This window comes from Arachis ipaensis, chromosome B9 (genome assembly GCF_059453495.1).
Source record: "Arachis ipaensis isolate K30076 ecotype BB chromosome B9, ASM5945349v1, whole genome shotgun sequence".
Lineage (NCBI taxonomy): Eukaryota > Viridiplantae > Streptophyta > Magnoliopsida > Fabales > Fabaceae > Arachis > Arachis ipaensis.
This window is the reverse complement of record NC_142444.1, coordinates 22,199,586-22,220,753: the sequence shown is the minus strand read 5'-3', so window position 1 is coordinate 22,220,753 and position 21,168 is coordinate 22,199,586. Positions and strand designations below refer to the sequence as shown.

The 21,168-nt window shown below is 35.0% G+C and overlaps 2 protein-coding genes across 2 annotated transcripts; both read right to left on the bottom strand.

Moving 5' to 3' along the window:
* Positions 1–372: 372 nt before the first annotated feature.
* Positions 373–3,870, bottom strand: LOC107617574 (ATP synthase subunit delta', mitochondrial). The gene is made up of 2 exons (XM_016319356.3): positions 3,482–3,870; positions 373–872 (listed from the first exon to the last, which is right to left on the bottom strand). Exons 1-2 carry the CDS (start codon positions 3,737–3,739, stop codon positions 528–530), a joined length of 603 nt encoding a protein of 200 aa, XP_016174842.1. The 5' UTR covers positions 3,740–3,870; the 3' UTR covers positions 373–527.
* Positions 3,871–5,430: 1,560 nt separating this feature from the next.
* Positions 5,431–9,821, bottom strand: LOC107617575 (ATP synthase subunit delta', mitochondrial). Its single transcript, XM_016319357.3, has 2 exons — positions 9,348–9,821; positions 5,431–6,204 (listed from the first exon to the last, which is right to left on the bottom strand). Exons 1-2 carry the CDS (start codon positions 9,603–9,605, stop codon positions 5,860–5,862), a joined length of 603 nt encoding a protein of 200 aa, XP_016174843.1. The 5' UTR covers positions 9,606–9,821; the 3' UTR covers positions 5,431–5,859.
* Between the last annotated feature and the right edge of the window lie 11,347 nt (positions 9,822–21,168).

Genomic DNA, 21,168 nt, shown 5'->3' with positions numbered 1-21,168 from the left:
ATAAGTGTAACCAGTATCAACACACCAGTTATACAACAACAACAACAAAACCCTGTCCCACTAGGTGGGGTCGGCTACATAGATCAAACGACGCCGTTGAACTCTATCATGTATCATGTCTACAAAGAGACCGTTTACATGAATATTGAAAAAAAAAAAAAAGAATTAACACAATAAATTACTACTCTAATGTCCGAAAAAGAAAACCTGATTAGTATATGATCTCTATCAGCAGACATGCATCAAGCTATAAAATAACCAGCAAAGGCACACCCTGTGGAACCGGCTCATGTTGCCCTTATACCAACAACAATTATTAAGCTTTTCTTTCAAGTTTCAAGGGTCTTGCTCAATCCTTAGCTAGATGGTAGCTTTTGGAAAAATTATTTTATCAAATCACTTTCATCCGAGAAATACAAGGTCAAAATGATCTGCAGTAACTTTGAAAACAAAGACACAAATCGATGACACGAGGCCATCCTAAAGGGTGCAGATAAATTCATAAAAGGTAACATCAACTACAATACTTAGCCTGTAAGAGCTGAGTTGAGCGCGCTATGCACATCAACTCCAATCTGAGCTTCAGCTTTCTCCAAATCAGTTGTCGCAGAGTTCAGCTTCTGAGTGAACTCTTGAAGTCCCTTCTGGACTAAGTTTGCATCAATTCGATCTACTGGTACAGCTTCAACAGCTATTATATCAGCAACGGAATTTGCATGGATGAAGGCAAAGCCACTGCTGACAAAGTACTTGGTCACATCATTGCCTTCATGAACGGATAGGACACCAGGTTTCAACTCTGCAATCGTTGCAACGTGTCCAGGGAGAACACCCATTTGCCCAGTTGTTGCAGGTACTATTACCATGTCAACCTACACATGGATTCCACTCTTAATTGACTAGCTAAGATAAAATTACGACATTTCCAAGGAGGAAGAATCAAGGATTTTATTTATTATTATTTTTCCCCCTAGAAATCTGCAGCACCAAAAATGATGGAACTGATGGCTAGCAATAAAAATGAGAGAATCCATGGTGTCAATCTAGACAACTAAATTGCAACAAATATTGCAACAAATGTTGCAAGTTACCCACTTCTAATAACCATCAATACTCTTTCATGATGTGAGGGTAAGACTGTAATATATTTTCACACATTTGTAGAGATATTAAGTACAATAGATGGAAGAGTAGTTTAATACCAAGTGAATTCAATAAAAAAAAAGCGAGACAATGTGTGGGCACTAGGAAATAAAATAGGCTAAGGTACAGTATATTTCTCTTGTTATTTGTCTTTTGACAAGTGTAGTTCTCTTATCCCATCTTGTTTATCTTCACGATCTGTGCCAAGCATTTCCTCCAAGTGCATAGAGTTCTTCAATACATGCGCTTGGAGAGCAAATAAATAAATGCTAGCAACTTAAAATTACCAATACTAACGCTTCTGTTTATGACAATATTTTATATTTCCAAAATATCGACACTACTACAAGTACTTTTGTAGTCACCTAATCAAACCAAAACATAGAGTTTACCAGTGTCAAAAGAAACTAGTATATGATATTTCATTTCCCAATACTAGCAAATAATGTAAGCAAGGCTCGCTGTCTTAACAGCAACAGCAAACAACACAAACCAGACAAAAATGTCAAGCTTCCATTACAATGCATCAACTACTCACATGTTTAGTTGCATCAGGCTGAGTTACAGACTCCAGAACATCTTTAAAATAACTAAATTGAGGATTAAAAGTTTACAACAGGGACAACCACAAAATTGAGTTAACAAAATACAACATCAAACAACTGCTTGAAGGAAGGGGTTTTGTATAATTTTTTACTAGTTACATTTTTTATACAATCAGCCAATCAGCCACTCTTTTCACAATTTATGAAAACTAAAAAAAAAGTGTTTAATAATAATTGTTCAAATCATGAGTGGAAAGTCAGATAAGCAAGATTTTCAACAATAATTTAGATGGTTCAAGATCAGTCACGATATAATTAATAATACTATAGATATAGAAAACAATTACATTTGCAAAGAATGGATATTAGGCAACTGAATCATGATTTCTACACGGTATGACTTTCACAACTCAATCCCTAAAAGAAGTTGATAAGAAGAAAAAGCAATAAATTATAAAATCAACAATTTCGAGATGATGGAAAGATCAAAGATCAAAGATGGCAGGCTAACCGTTAGAAATTTGGAATGATTATTAGTTTATTAATGGAAAGCTATCCATTTTCTGATGTTAAGCGCAAGAAAATTTTGTTGACATACTTTTGCTACATTCCTCTATTTCTAATGTTTTATCAGGAAAAAAGGGGATAAAAAGGGAGATGGGAAGCTATTTGGAATGTTAGAAATATCTCTGGCTTGATTGCGCAATGATGCAGCTTTTTTTTTTGAAATCAAAGTGTGCAATAAAACAGCAACACATCATGCTCTATGGCAGTTACCAGGTCCAAATTTAACAAATAACAATGCTGTACATAGCAAAAAAAATCTATACTTGCTTGCAACCTTGAAACCATGTTATATGCCTAGTGCAGTAGTGCCTAGGTCAGATGTTAAAATGATAAGTTTCAAGAAAAGCATGCGAAACGGGATCCATGAAGATCCTAGAAGGTGAATGACAGCAACCAAGGCTAATGTGTTTTCCCACTTCATGGGGCACGCTACATGAATATAAAGACATCACGTCATTGCTTCCTATCATAAACACTGGTCCATTGCTCATTTTGAAACTACTCAAGCTTATGGGAAACAATATGGCCTTAACTCAATCATATCGTTGAACCATGTGTATGATGATTCAACAAAATCGTAGGTTATTTGTTGATGACTGCCAAACACGTAGATAAAACAATTTATCTTCCGGAAATAACCAATTCAGCTCATTATACAGATTAAATCCGCCAGGCAGAGGAAAAAAATATAGTGAAGGAAAAAACCACATATTCCATTTCAATACACAACTAATTGAAAACGAACAATAAATATAAATGAACTCTTTCAAATAGGAGAAGAAATCACCAAGACAGAAGGACAGAAAATGACCATCTAAAGAAGAATTCAGCGGATCATTAGGCAGTCATAGAAGAATATTCAGAACCTAATCCAACTAGAGCAAAAGTTCACTTACAACATTGGTTGGACGATTTGAACGATAAATATTACGTGAAAATTGGGGAAAATTACAACAGCATCAGTCATCATTAATTCCTTAGGTATCTTTCCTGACCTATAATCCGGTTCGAGCGGAACACAGATGATTGCAATTGAAATGAGAGGAATTGGAGGGAGGGGAATATATAATCTATAACCCTATTCCATATTAATTGGTGCATCATCTGCAAAGTGCCACGAGAAACGAAATAGTCGTATAAACAAAGACAAAAGGAACCCTAAAAGAAAATCAATGCACACAAAAGGAAACGCAGGTGAAAAGAGGAAGAAAGAAGGTATCAGTGACCTCTTTAGCGGAGAGTTCGGAAGCGTAAGGGAGGACGAAGTTGACAGTGAGCTTGGAAGGAAGGGAAGAAGGAGTGGCTGGGCGAGGCTTCATGTAAGCCAATGGAGTCTTTGGTGGATCCACGTTTGGGCTCACTTTCTTCCATGCCTCCACGAAGCTCGAATCTTCTACGGCCGCCGCCGGCAGATCCGTCGAGAATCGGCGGGATGTAGCGCCCATCAGTGGGCGGCGGAGGAGGGTAGATGCTCGGCGGAACATGGTGGTGCGGAGTAATTGGATCGCTCGGTCTCGCAGGGTCGGAGAGAGAAAGCGACTGTACTGTTCGTGCGGGGACAGACGGGAAGAGAGGAAGAGAGAGAAGATGAACAAGTGAATGTCGAAGCGACAATGGTGTATAGCGTGCAACCATTTGGGTCATAATATGGGCTTTCTGTTCAAAAAGGGCTAATCGTTATTTCATAATGTGGCCTTTTGGTTCTGGCAGGGCCCAATTGTTACAAAATGTAGGATTCAGGTGTAGTTACAATGAGATTTTTGTCTATTCATACGAACAACAACGCCATCCTTAACAAACAAAATGACAAAATAGCTTCTGATATTTTTTGAGATAATATGAACATTCCATTAAAAAATTATTGAACATTAACATAAATTAATTGTGACTAGTCCGCTTAAGCAAGTGTCGGGGGTTCGAATCCCACCTTGTGCATGCAGCAACCCATTGGCCAGCGGCAAACCCTTAAATGGAGCTCAGTACCGCGACGGATTAGTCCTTGACCTGCCGGGTTGGGGGATACCGTGGGAAACCAAAAAAAAAAAAAATTGTGACTTTCATTTCATAGATTTATGACTTAGAATTTAGATTTAAGGGTAAAGTCTTAAATTAGTCCCTTATGTTTGGGCGTAATATTTTTGGTCCTTAAGGTTTAAAGTGTCGTATTTGAATCCAAAAAAGTTTCATTTAGCTTCAATTTAGTCCCACCGTGAGGTCAAAGATAAATAATTAATGAAATGTCCTACATGACAGCAGTATAAGACTAAGGTCAATAATTTGGAGAATAGGTACAAGTTCCAGAGGCACAAAATCAACCGTGGATACATCAATACATGTATTTAACATTTTTTTAATTTTATAGAAAATATTTCATTTTAATTATAAGAAAAATAATAAATAAATGTATTGATGCATCCACGGTTGATTTTGTGCCTCTGGAGCTTGTACTTATTCTCTAGATTATCGACCTTGTTCTTATACTGCTGTCATGTAGGATATTTTGTTAATTATTTATCTTTGACCTCCGGTGGGACTAAATTGAAGCTAAATAAAACTTTTTTGGATTCAAATAGGTCACTTTAATTACGCCAAAATGTAAGGGACCAATTTAGTACTTTACCGTAGATTTTAAAATTTAAGATTTAAAATTTAGAATAAAAGATCATTTCAAAAAAATTAACTGACATTAAGTGGAAAAACATTGGTTACATAATTGAACTCAAAGAAATATTATAACAAGAATTTGAAAAATTCGGTTTTGTTAAATTGTCAACAAATCAGTAAAATCGGCTATCATTATCCAACTTTACTTAATGATTAATGCAACCAACTTCCCTATTTTTCAAATGATTAGAATTACTCCAATTTTCCATTTATTGTGATCCATGGTACTTGTCTTTTTATCCGTTTCATTTACCAGCATATATGAATACCAAAAAAAGCCCTCGAGTAATTATTGTATGAGTATATTTTGGCATTTTTAAAAAAATTTGATATCCAATAGACCAATATAACAAGATTGATTATTTTATTTTATTATGGCCGTCGGCATCCATCCTAGTTCGGTAGTTCCTAGAGGTAAACCGTAATGGCGTACTCTATTTCACTCTTCTTCACAAATACAATGCTTTGTTCTTTTTGGGGTTGGACCGTAGGGGTAGATAAATACACATAATTTAGAAATATGCCAACATTCGCAGCCAAGAAGTTTGGATCTCATCCAGATGCAAATTATCTCACTTCTTTACATTATCTGAACATAAAATCAAAGGAATTCGATGCATTCATTGACATTTTATGCATCTGCACAAGCAAAATGAAGCATGCAAAACTATTCACCATACAGCAAAGATTTTGCTTACAGTGTCATGTCAACTCGTGCTGCCAACAATAATAAAGGATTAATTTTAAGGCCTTGGTTAACTTTCTCTGGCTAGATGGCAGCTCTTGAAACTTTTATTTTATCAATTCACTTTCCATAGTGAAACACATCATCAAAATGTTGTTTAGCGAATAGATAACTCAATGACCTGCCACCAGGCCAGATGTGGGTGGGGGAATAAACAAATTAAAATAAATAAATAAAACAAAAATACTGCAGTACTCAGCCTGTAAGAGCCGAGTTGAGAGCACTATGGACATCAACTCCAATCTGAGCTTCAGCTTTCTCCAAATCAGTTGTGGCCGAATTCAGCTTCTGAGTGAAATCTTGAAGTCCCTTCTGGACTAAGTTTGCATCAATTCGATCTACTGGTACAGCTTCAACAGCTATTATATCAGCAACAGAATTCGCATGGATGAAGGCAAAGCCACTGCTGACAAAGTACTTGGTCACATCATTGCCTTCGTGAACGGATAGGACACCAGGTTTCAACTCTGCAATTGTTGCAACGTGTCCAGGGAGAACACCCATTTGCCCGGTTGTTGCAGGTACTATGACCATGTCAACCTACGCATGGATTCCGCTCTTAATTAACAGGTTAAGATTAAATTATGACATTTTTAAAGGAAGAAGAATCAAGCATTTTATTTATTGAGTTTTTTATAGACATCTTCAGCCCCCAACTATGATGGAATTGATGGCTAGTGAGCTTAAAGCACAAGAATAAAAATGAGAGAGTCCAAGGTGTCAATCTAGATAACTAAATTGCAACAAATATTGGAAGTTACCCACTTCTAATAACATCACTACCATGTCATGACGTGGTAGTAAGACTATAATATATTTTCAAACATTTATGAAGAAGATATTCTGTCCAATAGATGTAACATTAGTTTATTACCAAGTGAATTCAAATAAATAGAAGCAAGAGGACAATGCGTGGTGAGTAAGATAGGGTAAGATTCAGTATATTTCTCTTGCTATTTGTATTTTTACTAGTTCTCTTATCTCATCTTGTTTCTCTTCAAGATCTGTCCCTAGCATCCCTTTAAGAGCATAAAGTCGTTCAATACATGCACTTGGAGAGAAAATAAATGCTAGCAACTTAAAATTACAAATACTAATTTTTCTGTCTATTACAATACTTTATTTTTCCAAAATATTGAAACTGCATGGCCTGAAATCAAACAAAAATATAGATAGTTTACCAGTGTCAAGAGAAACTAGTAAATGGTATTTCATTCTCCAATACTAGCAAATTAATTTAAGCACGGCTGGCTTTCTTAACAGCAACAGCAAACAACACCAACCAGACGAAAATGCTAGGTTACGGCTATAATTTAATTTAGATAGGTCACTTTCAATTTACCTGAGCCAAAATGCATAACTACTAGCATGTTTAGTTCCATTGGTCTGAGTTACTGACTCCTGAACATCTATAAAATAACTACATTAACAAAGATTGTCACTTTATTTAAAAAGGATTACAGTTTTACAAGGACAACCACAAAATTGAGGTAACAAGAATAAAACATCAAATAACTGCTTGATTGAAAGGGATGTTAATAAATGCCTTAAGTCAGGGCTTTTATAGAATGTTCTACTAGTTACATTTTTATAAAACCAGCCACTCTTTTGACAACTTATGATAACTAAGCAAAAAATGATTTACTAATAATTGTTCAAATCACCAGAGCAAAGTCAGATATGCATGATTTTCAACAATAATGTAGATGGTTGGCAACCAGTCACGATATAATTAATAATATTGTAGATGAACAAAATAACTACATTTGCAAAGGATGGAAGTTGGGCAACTAAATCATGATTTTGGCATGGGAGGACTTTCATGACTTGATCTCTAGAAGAGGTTGATGAGAAGAAAAAGCAGTAAAATATAATATCAATCATTTTGTGATAGTGAAAAATTTAAAGGACAAAGATGGCATGGTTAATTGTTTGAAATGTTGAATGATTATTAGTTTATTACTGGAAAGCTGTCCATGTTCTGATGTTAAGCACTATAAAATTTTGTTAAGACACACCTTTTTCTAGATTCCTCTATTTCTAATATTTTATCAGAAAAATAAAAAGAGATAAAAAAAGGGAGTTAGGAAGCTATAAGAAATCCTTGAAATATCTCTGGCTTGATTGCGCAATGATGCTGCCTTTCTTTATCAAAGTGGGCAATAAGACAGCAACACATCATACTCGATACCAGTTACCAAATACCAACATTGTACTTAGCAAAAGCATCTATAGTTGCATCCTTTAAACTATTATATTATATGCCTAGTGCCTAGGTCTTACATGAGGTTTCAAGAAAAGCACATGAGCTGGAACCCCTGAAAATTCTAGAAAGATGAAGGTGAATGACAGCAACCAAGGCTAATGGGTTTTCCCACCTCATGGGGTATGCTACATGAATATAGACATCACATATTGCTTCCAATCATAAACACTGGCCCATTGCACATTTTGACACTATTCAAGCTATATGAAGATTCAACAAAATTGTAGGTTATTTGTTAATAACTGTCAAACAACAACAAAACCTTATTCCACCAGGTGAGATCGACTAATAGATCAAACAATGACATTGCACTATAACATATATTATAGACATCTCATTTTATCACTTCATGCAATGTCTTTTAAGATGTTCCTCCGTCTCTAACCACTTGTCTATTTTTCACCTGACCCACCCTTCAACGCTCTACCGGCCTTTTCCCCACATGTCCAACAAACCACTAAGAGAGTATACCATCTTTTCAACAATGTGTGCAACTTTCTCTCACAATCCCCATTTCTTATTCTGTCCATACACGTATGACCGCTTATCTATTGAAACATCCTCATTTTGGTGACGCTGAACTTATGTTCATGTTCTCCTTTGCTGTCCAACATTCCATTCCATACAATATGGTATAGCTGGTCCAATGGCAATGCGACAAAATCTACCCTTAAGTTTTGAAAGGTTAAGTAAAACAACATATGTTATGGAAATGACCAATAAAGCTTATTAGGCCCCAAAGAGTCGGACTAAATCCCAGGCAGAAAGAAACAAATGCCCTGAATACACTAGAAAACAACCACATTCCATTTCAATACACAATTAACTGAAACAAGCAGACTAAATTTAACATAAGAATAATTAAACCTTATAAATGGAAAAGCCAGACCCCCCAAAAAAAAAAAATCGAGCATTTGATTATAAATCAACTTTTTCAAATAGGATAAGAAATTCATTAAGACATAAAAAATGAAAAATACAAAGAGAAGGAGAATAAGGAAAGCTACACTACACAAAAGGACCACGCAAAAGAGAACTTCAGCGGATCATTAAGCAGTCATAGAAGAATATGCAGAACCTAATCCAATTAAAGCAAAAGTTCACTAACAACATGTGTTGGACCATTTGAAAAAAATAAAACATATTACGCGAAAATTTGCGAAAATTACAACAGCATCACTCATCATTAATTCCTTATGTATCTTTCCCTGACCTATAATCAGAAGCGGAATACAGATTATTACAATTGAAATTAAAGACTTCTTGTTTTTGCTGGGCGCGCCGGGGGGATTCTATAATTCTATAATATATTAATTGGTGCAACATATAAACAGAGACAAAGAAAAACCCTAACAGAAAATCAATGCACAGAAGAAGAAATGCAGGCGAAAAGAGGAACAAAGAACGTATAACTGACCTCTTTAGCGGAGAGTTCGGAAGCGTAAGGAAGGACGAAGTTGACAGTGAGCTTGGAAGGAAGGGAAGAAGGAGTGGCTGGGCGAGGCTTCATGTAAGCCAATGGAGTCTTTGGTGGATCCACGTTTGGGCTCACTTTCTTCCATGCCTCCACGAAGCTCGAATCCTCTACGGCCGCCGCCGGCAGATCCGTCGAGAATCGGCGGGATGTAGCGCCTATCAGTGGGCGGCGGAGGAGGGTAGTTGCTCGGCGGAACATGGTGGTGCGGAGGAATTGGATCGCTCGGTCTCGCAGGGTCGGAGAGAGAAAGCGACTATACTGTTCGTGCGGTGACAGACGAGAAGAGAGGAAGAGAGAGAAGACTATGAAGAGGAACAATTGAATGTCGAAGCGACAATAGTATAGTGTGAAACTGTTCAACAATTCGGGTATTTGCTATGTGGGCTTTCTATTGTAGCAGAGCCCAATTGTAATTTTACTTGTTTTAGCACCAATTGATTATGACTCTTCAGAGAAACAAGATTATTGAGTTTTGTAGTCCAAAATAAAATGTAAGGCTACGTTTAGAAGAGAATGTGATTGAGAGATAAAGAAAAAAATTGAATTAAATTTTTGTGGCTCATTAATTTTAATATGATAATGAAATGTATGTATCGCAACGTTATGAAGGTTTGAGGGGTTAATACAGTAATGTGACAGCGTTAGTTTTTAGAATAGGAAATAGAAATTGGATCGTTCGATTTTTTTGTGGGTGAAAGGACTGCACAAATCGGACGGTCCGATTTGTGCATGCTGGAAGATGTTGAACATAGTAATCGGACCGTCCGATTACTTCAAGCTGAGATATTGTTGAGTAGTTGACTAAAATCGGATGGTCCGATTTGTTGCATGCTAAAATATTTGAATTCGAATGTGATCAAAATCAGACAGTCCGATTTTATTTCGTAATAAAATTTAACTGTTGAGATGCGGTTGGACTGTCTGAGTTCTGGTTTTATATATACCTAAACATTAGCCGTAGTCTCCATTTCTTATTCGTCTCTGAAATCTCTCTTCTGAAACCCCTTTAATTCTTTCTTCTTCTTCGTTGTTTTGGCAGCAACTTCTTTATCTTCATTCTTTGAATAGCAATTTTTCTAAGTTTGAGAGTGTTTCATGTGAGTATATCATAATAGATGATAGAGTGTTGTTAAAAGTTTACTATCATGGGCAGATTTTGTTACAAACAGCTGAAGGTGTAAAATTTGTGTGTGAAAATCCGTTGGATATTGTTATTCCATTCACGTTGTCGTTTGAAGAATTAAAAGGTGTAATTTGTGAGAAAATGGATTCTCAAATATGTAGGAGAATATCGTGCATTTTGTACAAAAACCCTGTATCTGTATTTGGTGGGTTCATTCAGTTTCAAACCAAATATGCAACCGATGAAGCGAGCATGCAAGATATGTTTTCAGTGTACATGGAAACTCGCTCACAGATATCGTTCATTGAGCTGTATATTGAGTTCGAACAGTCGGAAGCAGACCGGAATATTGAGCTGGAAAATTATAATAGTGATAGTGAGGAGGAGTTCGAAAGTAATTATGAATGCCTTGATCCGGGTGGAGACGAAGATCAGGCTGACGGCACTATGCAGGCAGATGTGGCGGATGTGGCAAATGCACCAATAAACCAGCATTCGTTTGTGGAGCCTATTTTCATACGCTCGCTAGATTTGGAAGCCATGCATACACCGAAATTTCCTCAGTATATGAATGCAGGTATGTAATTTTGATACAATGTATGATAGATTAATATGACACATTGATTAGCTAGCATGACCAACAGGTGATAAGTAGAAATGGCAATTGATTATGCAAGGTTTTTTTATTTAGTAATTAGCAGAATTAGTAAAACCGGATCGAATCGGCCGATTCGACTGAACCGGCTGATAAACCGATGGTCTGACCAGTTCGGTTGGTTGATTGGACCGAACATACACTGATACACACAAATACCAAACAAGTAACAACACGTAAAATATAATTATATTGATATATTGGTATTGATATCTAATTATTATTAATATATTTTTAAAATATGCATTTAACTTTTAATTTTAACATAATTAATAAACTTTAAATGAATCTAAAATATACATCTATTTAATATTATTACATCCATTAAAACTATATTTTCTAATATCTAAATCCTATTTATTTCTTAATAACAATTTCCATTCGTTTAGTTATAACATCATAAATATAATGTTAAACTCAAATAAATTTAAAATTAAATCTAATTATTATTAGTCGAGGACATTAAAAATATATATTCTAATATCTAAACTAAATCCTATTTGGTTTATAATAATAATTATTAATACCTAATTTATATTTATATAACTGTTTCCTCATTTTTGTTATATATATTATTATTATCACTGTACGGGCACAAATAATTTTTAACAATCATACATAATCTATTCTATTAACTAATTTCATTGTTCCTAACGTAATTAACTACCTAAACTAGGTTAAATTAATAAACTAAACCTAAACTAACGGTCACCAGAAATAATAATAATAATAATAATAATAATAATAATAATAATAATAATATATCTCAGTCAGGCAAAAATAATCTATGTTACTTAGTTCACTAATTATACTTACACAATTTTAACACTTTAACTAACTAACAATATACACTAATTAAATATTTAAATAACATGTTTAACTTAACTTAATTATTACTATTTACATTAAAATAAATAATTTAGTAAAAAAAATTACATAATTAAAATGATCAAGATAATTAACAATGTGTAACTCTGAACGATTAACATCTTTTATTCTTCGTCTCCTTAACATTATTTATTTTTGTCTCCCTTCCTTACACTTCTTAATTTCTGCTGGGACTTTAATGGAGGAAAGGGAAGGAAGAATGTGGGGTTTGAAAGGAATTGAAGGTTGGAGGGTAAGAGATGAACGAAGTGGGATATTTGGATGGATGGCTGGAGTTTTACCAGGGTTGAAAAGGGGTCCACTGGCTGGTGCGTGCATGCGCGACGCGTGGCTGTGGTACGCAAATCGGACGGTCCGATTTGTTCACCATCTACGCCAGAAATCGGACCGTCCGATTACTCCACTCTAAATCGGACCGTCCGATTTCATCTACGCAGCCCCCACACCAATGTGAAACATGCCAGACCCCAATAACTAGGGTATACACCATACCTAGCATCATATTAAAATTAAAAAAGTGAATTTTGTATTGTATTTAGTGTAAAGTATATATGATTGAGTTATATCTTAATATTTTGTTTGGTTTAAGATAAACATAAAGGCTGAAACAAACAAAATTATTTAAATGCCCTTATTAATTAAACAAAATAAAACCTAATCTCAGTCTTCTTTCTGCTCTCTTAATACCACGACCACCCAATTTCTTCTTTCTCCTCTCTCACTTCATCTTCTTCGCCTCTCTCTCACCCCTTCTTCTCAAAAAAGATCTTAAGTCAGTGTTTCTCAGCAACCATATATTTTATCCATCTTCTTTCTCTTTCTTTTTCCTTTATATAACGCACCTAAACAAAATCACTTTTACAAAAAGCTTTCTTTTTTTGGTTTCTTCTTCTAACAACTCTAATTCCAATTACACCGATATCTTAGATTCACAAACTAGATTGTTTCTTTATTAAGATTTGTAGTCAATAAAAATCAGTTATGATCTTGAGATTTTGAGAAGCAAAGAAAGAACTTAGAATAACAATTTTGAACTAACAAGAAATAGAGAGAATATTATGATAAAAAAAATGAATATTATTGATTATAAATGTGAGTAAGGAGCATCACAATATCTGTGTGAGAGTACAAAATATTACAATATTTGTTTATATATATAGTCATACTCTTAACTTTTAGTTAAACTAACACTTAAATACACTAACAAATTTCTAACTAATTTCTGTTACTACTCTTTACAGCCCCCTTCAAACTGAAAGGGATGCTTGGACACTACTCGAAGTTTGAACTTGAATCTATTAAACAAGTTAATGGGTACAAATTTCGTAAATATGTCTACAATTTGATCTTGAGAAGGAATATTAGTGACAACCAGTTTGTGCTTAGTGACTTGGTCTCTAACAAAATGTAATCCAATTCAAAATGTTTGAATTTTCTATGAAGAATGAAAATTTTAGCAAGGAGACAAGACCTTTGACTATCACAAAATATAGTTGGAAGAATTGAGATTGGAGTCTTCAATTCAAACAATAGATTTTGGAACTATGTGAGTCAGATTGGGCTGCTGCAAGAGCTCTAAACTCAACTTCTATGCTAGATCTGCTTATTGCATTTTGTTTGTTACACTTCCAAGCTACCAAATTTCTACCAAGATAGATACAATAATCTGTTATGGATTTTCGATCATCAATGTCAGCTCCCCAATCAGCACTGCAAAAGCCAAGAGTCTAAAGTTGGTACATTTATTAAAGACAGACGCCTGATCCATGGTACCTTTCACATATCTTAGAATACGCTTGATTGTCTTCCAATAATTGATAGTTGGTTGATGCATGTATTGACACACTTTGTTAACAGAATATGTGAGGTTAAAGCTGGTTAATGTCAAGTATTGTAATGCTCCAACAATAAACATGTACGATTTAGGATCCTCATAGAGAACAGAATCATTGAAACTTAATTTTGAAGATGAGACCATGGGAGTAGGAACAGGATTAGATTCCAAAATCTTAGTTCTAATAAGTAAATCTATAACATATTTTTTCTGAGTTAATAAGATCTAATTATTTTTGATGTAATTGGCTTCTAAGACAAGAAAGTAGTTAAGCTTTCCAAGATCCTTTAATGAAAAAAATTGAATGTAATTTTTGTAATTAAATTTTTGTAATTCAATAGGATTTTTTCCAGTCAGCAATATATCATCCACATAAGCTAATAAAAATGTAGTAGAATAAAAAGTATAATGCATGAAAAGAGAAAGGTCAGATTTGATGCTATAAAAACCAAATTTTTGCAATGTATGAGATAGAGTTAGGTACTAAGCCCTTGAGGATTGCTTAAGGCCATAAATTGCCTTTTTGAGAGAGCAAACCAAATTAGAATCATTATGAAGAAATTTTTGTGGCTGTGACATATAGACTTTTTAATGCAATTCTCAATTGAGAAATGCATTATCAAAGCCAAACTATCTAATTTGCCATCCTCTGGAGATAGATAAAGATAGAACAGTTCTAATAGTTTATGGCTTCACCTTAAGACTAAAAGTTTAATCAAAATCAAATTCCTCCCTTTGGTGAAAGCCTTTTGCTACTAACCTGGCCTTATACTTGATTATTTGGCCTTTTGGATTCTTTTTCAATGCAAAAATCCATTTGCATAGAATAATGACCTTGTAATCATAGAGTGTTGATTAATTGTGCTTGGTGGTTATAGAGGTAATGAAATTTCAATTTCAAAAATAGGTATTTGCCTTTCTAGAGGTTGAATGGATTGATTAGGTGTAGATTGAGCTGTGTGTGAGGTAGAAGTTGAACTAATTGATGATGGTGTGCTGATAGGTGTTGATGATGTGTAAATACTTGAGGGCTGAAGCTGCTTGTATGTAACAGGAACTGAAACATTATGAATTGTAAGAAGATACATTAGTAGAAATAGTACGAGATATATTTTGTGGAGTAGTAAATAAAAGAGAATAAGAACTTTTATATTCATCAAAAGTTACATTCCTTGATAAATATAATTTTTCATTTGGTGAAAGGCATTTGAAGTTTTTATGTTGTGAATCATAACCCAAAAAGAGACACATATGTGATTTAATATCAAATTTGTGTTTATTGTAAAGCCTCAATAATGAAAAGAAAGCACAGTCAAAGATTTTCGGAAATTGATAATCAGAGATTTTATTGAAAAAATTATTATAAGCTGAGAAATTTTGTAAAACTAGAGTTAGTAACTTGTTAATGAGGTAGGCAATAGTAGCAAAAGCATCATCCCAGAAGAGCATAGGTAGATTAGCAGTTGCAAGTAGAGAGAGACCAACTTCAGTAAGATGTCTATGTTTTCTCTCTAGTGTACCTTACTATTGATGAGAATATGGACAAGACAACCTATGTAGGATACTATGATATGATATGAAATCCTTAAAAGCTTTGGATACAAATTCAAGCCCATGATATGTCTGTATAGATTTGAGTTTACAACCAGTTTGTGTCGCAAGAAGATTCTTAATTATTTAAAAACAATTAGTGCGTCTGACTTATTAACAAACAATGATATAGAAGTGTACTTAGAGTATATATGCATCTACAAAATTAATATTGTATTTATATCCTAATCTAGATACCATAGGGGCAGGTCCCTAAATATCAATGTACACTAATTCTAATGGTTGATTATACACAGTATGAGAGTCTGGGAAAGGAACTTGGTGCATCTTAGCCATATAGCATAATTCACAGATAGAGAAAGTGTTAACAGATTGATTATTAGAATAAAAAATTTTGTATTGATTCAGAATATTCATTACAACTTTGATAGAAGCATGGTCTAACCTTTTGTGCCATGTTTCTAAAGAATTCAACTTATTATGCATAATAGAAAGAGTAGCCTTTTATTTACATCTAAGTTAGAAAAAGAAATGTTTCTAAATACAAAGGGATAAGAAAAAATATAGATCCCATTTTTCGTTACTCCTTAAAGAAGATGTTTCTTGAAAACCTGATCATGAACATAACAATGATGAGGCCAAAATTCAAAAATTACTGAATTATCCAGTGCAAACTTGAAAACACTAAGGAGGTTTTGTGTTATTTGTGGCTCAAGTAACAGGTTATTAAGCTTAAATGGAAGATCTAAATGTGAATCATGTAAAATTGAAGAACATGAGTTAGAAATAACAATACCTTAACCATTACCTATGTAAAGTTGATTATAACCTATTTGAGTTGCTGCTTCTTGAAGGAGATTTGTGGAATCTGCTGTGACATAGTGGTTAGCTCTTGAATTAGGATACCAAGCTAAATTTATTATAGTTAATGGTGCTACCATGTAGGCTCTTGGTTGATGAAAAGAAGAAGATAGTGCCTAGGATTGTGGTGTTTATGATGAAGGGGCATTGGCTAAGTGAAACTGTGAATCAAACCTATAGTAGTAGCTCCATGCAGCATGTCTAGGCCTATTACAAATTTGACATAACAGTCTTGTAGAAGGATTGTTAAATCTTCCTCCTCTTGAGAACCTGTCACTTCTTCCTCTTGTATTCATGTTTCTTGAGTAATTGTGATTGAAAGGTGTCGATGATTGAGTTAAATTGGCAATGGAAATTGTTTGGCTGTTCGTTGAATCGGTCCGGTGTGAGGTGTTGAATGGTGGATCGGGACCTGAATGTGGGTTCTGAGGTGCGAAGCTGCACCAGTGAGTCATCGGTTGGTCGGCGGGTAGAGTCACTTGCAATGATACTCCGATCCTTAAGTTAGCGTCCGTATGATGAGGCGGCTAAGGTTTTTGGGTAATGATGACGTACTTGAGGAGAGAGGTAGGTCCCTCTCCCTTATCCTCACTCCTTCAGGTAGGCCTCCCTTTTCCTAGGGCTAAACCCTTTTCCAACTGTAGCCAACTGTCAAAATCTTGCTGAGGGAGCTCGTGTCACGTGGAGAATGCCTACCCATACGAGAGGGGGCCAGCATCTGCCTGGTGAGCCGCATGGGTGTTGCTGGGTTGGGCCAGAACATGAATCGAGTAATTTGTGTTCTTATAATGATTTAGCATATCCTCATATGTAATGAGAAAGGATTCTGTCTTAAGAACATTAATGCTTCCCATTTTGGACATCATAAAACTAAGATATACGTTGAATTCATCAAGAAGACCATCAAGAATAACTTGGATATGATTAGTCAATGGTGAGTCGAAATCATTCAAGGCATCTACTAATTCTTGGATCCTTGCTAGGTAGTCAGTCGCATTTGTGTGTGATTTGACAGATTTAAGATTTTAAACTTTGAACTTTAGCTCTTGCTGAGGCAATAAAGAATGCTTCAATTTTTTCTCACATTTCGTAAAAAAATATTTTTAATGAATTACCTTATTCTTGAATTTGGTAGATGCTAAGAGGCATGTCATTAGGGATAAATATTGAAGTTTCCACTCTTTGTATTCCTCAGTGTTTATTTGAGGACCTTTGATTGCATCTGTAGCAGCGGCAAAACTTATAGGAATGTTTTCTTTCTTGAAGTGATTGTCCAAACTCTGAGATTGCATAGTGAAAATTACAGTTTGGCCCCATTAGAGTAATTGTTTCATCTAATTTGTATGTGATTATTGAAAGAAGATATTTAGAGGTGGTGGATGCATTTGCTAGGATCATTGTCATTGTTGTTAACAAAAGGCTCTTAATACCATGTTAAGATTTGTAGTCTATGAAGATCAGTGATGATCTTGAGATTTTGAAAAGAAAAGAAAGAACTTAGAACAATTTTGAAGTAACAAGAAATAGAGAGAATGTTGTGATGAGAAAGTGAATATTATTGATTATGAATGTGAGAGTATGGAGCATCACAATATCTTTGTGAGAGTATAGAGCATTACAATATCTGTTTATATATATACTTGTACTCTTAACTTCTAGTTAAACTAACACTTAAATAGACTAACAACTTTCCAACTAATTTCTGTTACTACCCCTTTAAATTCTTTCTAACTACAACACTTTGACTTTGCAAGCTAAGCTTTTAAAGCAGTTTTTGTGCTTGTTTTAGGCATGGAGTGTCCATAATTTATTGCATCACCATTGACGAAATCTATATTGGTTGGTAATGATAAGCAAAAACATGATGTTCCCTGTCTAAGGACATTGAAGTCAACAGAACAAAGGAGAATTTCATGGGTGTTGTTGAATAAGGTTTTGCTCTGAATCTAAAGTTGTTAGGGTTTCAGATTGTAGGTTTGAAATTTGAAAAGTTGAATAAAAGGGTATTTTTAAAAAGAAATATAATTAAAGTTTCAGTCTTTGTTTCTAGAAATTTCAGTACCTGTGTCCCCACTTTTTGGAGGTATTGAAAGGATTGAAATTTTGCGTCCTAGGACTAAAATTTTAGTGCCAGTCTCTGGCTACCAAACATAGTACTGAGTCACAGTCCTCTGGTCTCTGGAAACAAATGCTATCTAAATGACTTCATGAATTATGAATATAACAGTGCTATGAAACCAATAATATAGTGGTAAATTTCAATCACTATTATAACAAGATGCTAACTTAAAAAAAATTCTCTCCCTCATATTTCAAAGCACATCTCCCTACTTCACTACTACTCTCACTACCACTACTTATTCTCTTTGGTGTCGATGTTGTTGCTAGCTCCTCCTTTTTGTGTCATCGTCACTGCATGTTCTCCTGATTCTGTTGCTACTGCTACTTCTTGTGGTTCAATAATACCTAAGCACCATTAGATGAAGTATCCATGAAAGTCAATGAGCTATGTTATAAGATATGTTGTTGATATTCTTGGTTTGGTTACTACTGCTACACATACACCTCAATAATTAAATTATTTAGTCTCTCTATTAGGCTGCTCAAGGGACTTTGTTTTGGGCACTCTTTGTTTTTAGTCATGATTGGTAATAACGGTATCAATTTTCTTTAATTCCTTGTTTTTTGCTTTTTCGGGAGAAAGAAAAGTGGTTGAAGTAGGGGTTTAAATCTAATTTAGTCCCTAAATTTGTTTGTGTTTCTAGTTTTATAAATAGGAAGTTAAGATGTCTTAATTTATGATAGTTTTGAATATTTTTGTATTTGAAATGTTCTTCTCCATGACTATGAGATCATTTATGTTAAGTTTTGTAGCACATAAATCCTTAAAAAACTCACTTATTTCTGTAAAGGATTTCCAGATATTGGTTCGGAACGCGACAGAAAGTAACAACTCCATAAAGACATGACAATCATGATTCTTCAACCCAGCAAGCCTACCATGTGAGACATTTGCACACCTACCCAAGTTAAAGGCGTAATCATCGGAAAACCTCAATTCTCTAATTCACCTACAAATATTTTGCCTCTGGTCCTTCATTAGAGTGAACCCCCCATTTGGTTTAGCCCACCGACCATTATCAAGTCTCGTTAAGTTCAGATCTGGCCGTCTATAAATATTCACCAAGTTTAACATTGTCTTATCGTTATCATTTGTCCTTTCATCATCCATTACCGTGTGCATGATATTATCAAACACGTTTTTTTTAATGTGCATCATGTCAAGACAATGTCAAACAAAATTATCTTTTCAATAAGGCAAGTCCTAAAATATACTCTACTTGGTCTAATTATGCTCTTTACCATATCCCAGAGGTCTCACACCTGCCCCATCATCAACGATCCGTGGGATTCTACTAACACAATGCCAAACTTGCAAATCACTCAATCTCACGGGTGCCTCTTCTTATTCAGTTCTATAATTCCTAAACAAGTCTTTGTTGTGCCAAAAAGGATGATCAATATCGAGGAACCTTTGATGACAATCAAACCACAAATTCTTACCCCCATTCGTTAGCCAAAATGACTTTATATCTTCCATACAAATGGGACATGATGTTCTGCCTGAGTGGACAAATTTGATAACATCCCATATGCAGAAAAGTCGTTAATGATCCATATCAACACAGCATGCAGTTAGAATTTTGTCTTGGTCGAAATAGCATACGTTTCTACACCATTAACCCACAACTCTATCAACACATCCACCAAGAGTTGCAAAAAGACATTTATTTTAGCTTTTCAATTGCTTGGATCAGGTATTATACAAGTTAGGAATATATATGAGTCCTTCATGCACATTTCAGGAGGTAGGTTATAAGGAGCCACCACTACAAGCCAACAAGAGTACGCATTACCGAAATTAGAATTTGGTGCAAATCCATCAGAGAACAAATCTAATCTAACGTTTCTGGACTCGCTTGCAAATGTAGGGTGGACCCTATCAAAGGGCTTCCAAGCATCTCCATGTGACGGGTGCGTCATAAAACCATCATCTCTCTTGTTGTTACTATGCCAGGTCATGTGAGGGGCTGAAGGAATCGATACATACAATCGTTTTAGCCTAGAAATTAGTAGTGCATTTGTTTGTTTGGAATTCTCTTTAACCGACATTTACCAATTCATTCTCTATCGACTTGAAATCTTGGTACATCACAAAATCTACAAGCAGTTAGATCTAAGTCCCCCTTGTAATACAGCATACAACCATTCAAACAACAATCAATTTTTACCGAATTTAGACCCAATTTTAAAACTAACTTCTTTGCTTCGTAGTGGCTCTAGGGGATGCCACTAGTCCCGACAGGTACTAATTCGTTACAAAGGGTGGCCCACTTATCAAAAGACTATTGGGTAAGATTTGACTCAAATTTAATACTCATCATTCTAACACATGCAGATAATTTCGAATGAACAGACCCCTCGTACAAGGGTTTTGTGACAGATTCCAACAAATAATAAAAGCTCTTTGCCTCTGGGTTAGGCTCTTGTTTAGCATCTTCCATATCAGTAATACCTATTGCATAAAATACCATCCCGTTGTATCTTTCTTTATTACCTTCCCAATTCATTTCTTCCATGTTTTGTTCTCTAACCACCCGAACCCTCGTTGATCGACCCCTAGTCGTATTAAAATTCGAGATAGATTGGTTAATTCTCTACTCATTCACTTCTCCGTGTTTCATCCACATCCAATACCCATCCTTGATATGGAAGGTCTGAAGGTCCGAACCACTTAGTCAGCCGACACTTATAACACAGATACCTAGATACCCCTTGAGACCTAAAT

Bases quoted from the DNA above. Each gene is read 5' to 3' on its own strand.
- LOC107617574 (XM_016319356.3), bottom strand. From the start codon at position 3,739: ATGTTCCGCCGAGCATCTACCCTCCTCCGCCGCCCACTGATGGGCGCT. The intron at 873-3,481 runs GTCACTGATACC...ATCCATGTGTAG, and splicing joins CCGAACTCTCCGCTAAAGAG to GTTGACATGGTAATAGTACC.
- LOC107617575 (XM_016319357.3), bottom strand. From the start codon at position 9,605: ATGTTCCGCCGAGCAACTACCCTCCTCCGCCGCCCACTGATAGGCGCT. The intron at 6,205-9,347 runs GTCAGTTATACG...ATCCATGCGTAG, and splicing joins CCGAACTCTCCGCTAAAGAG to GTTGACATGGTCATAGTACC.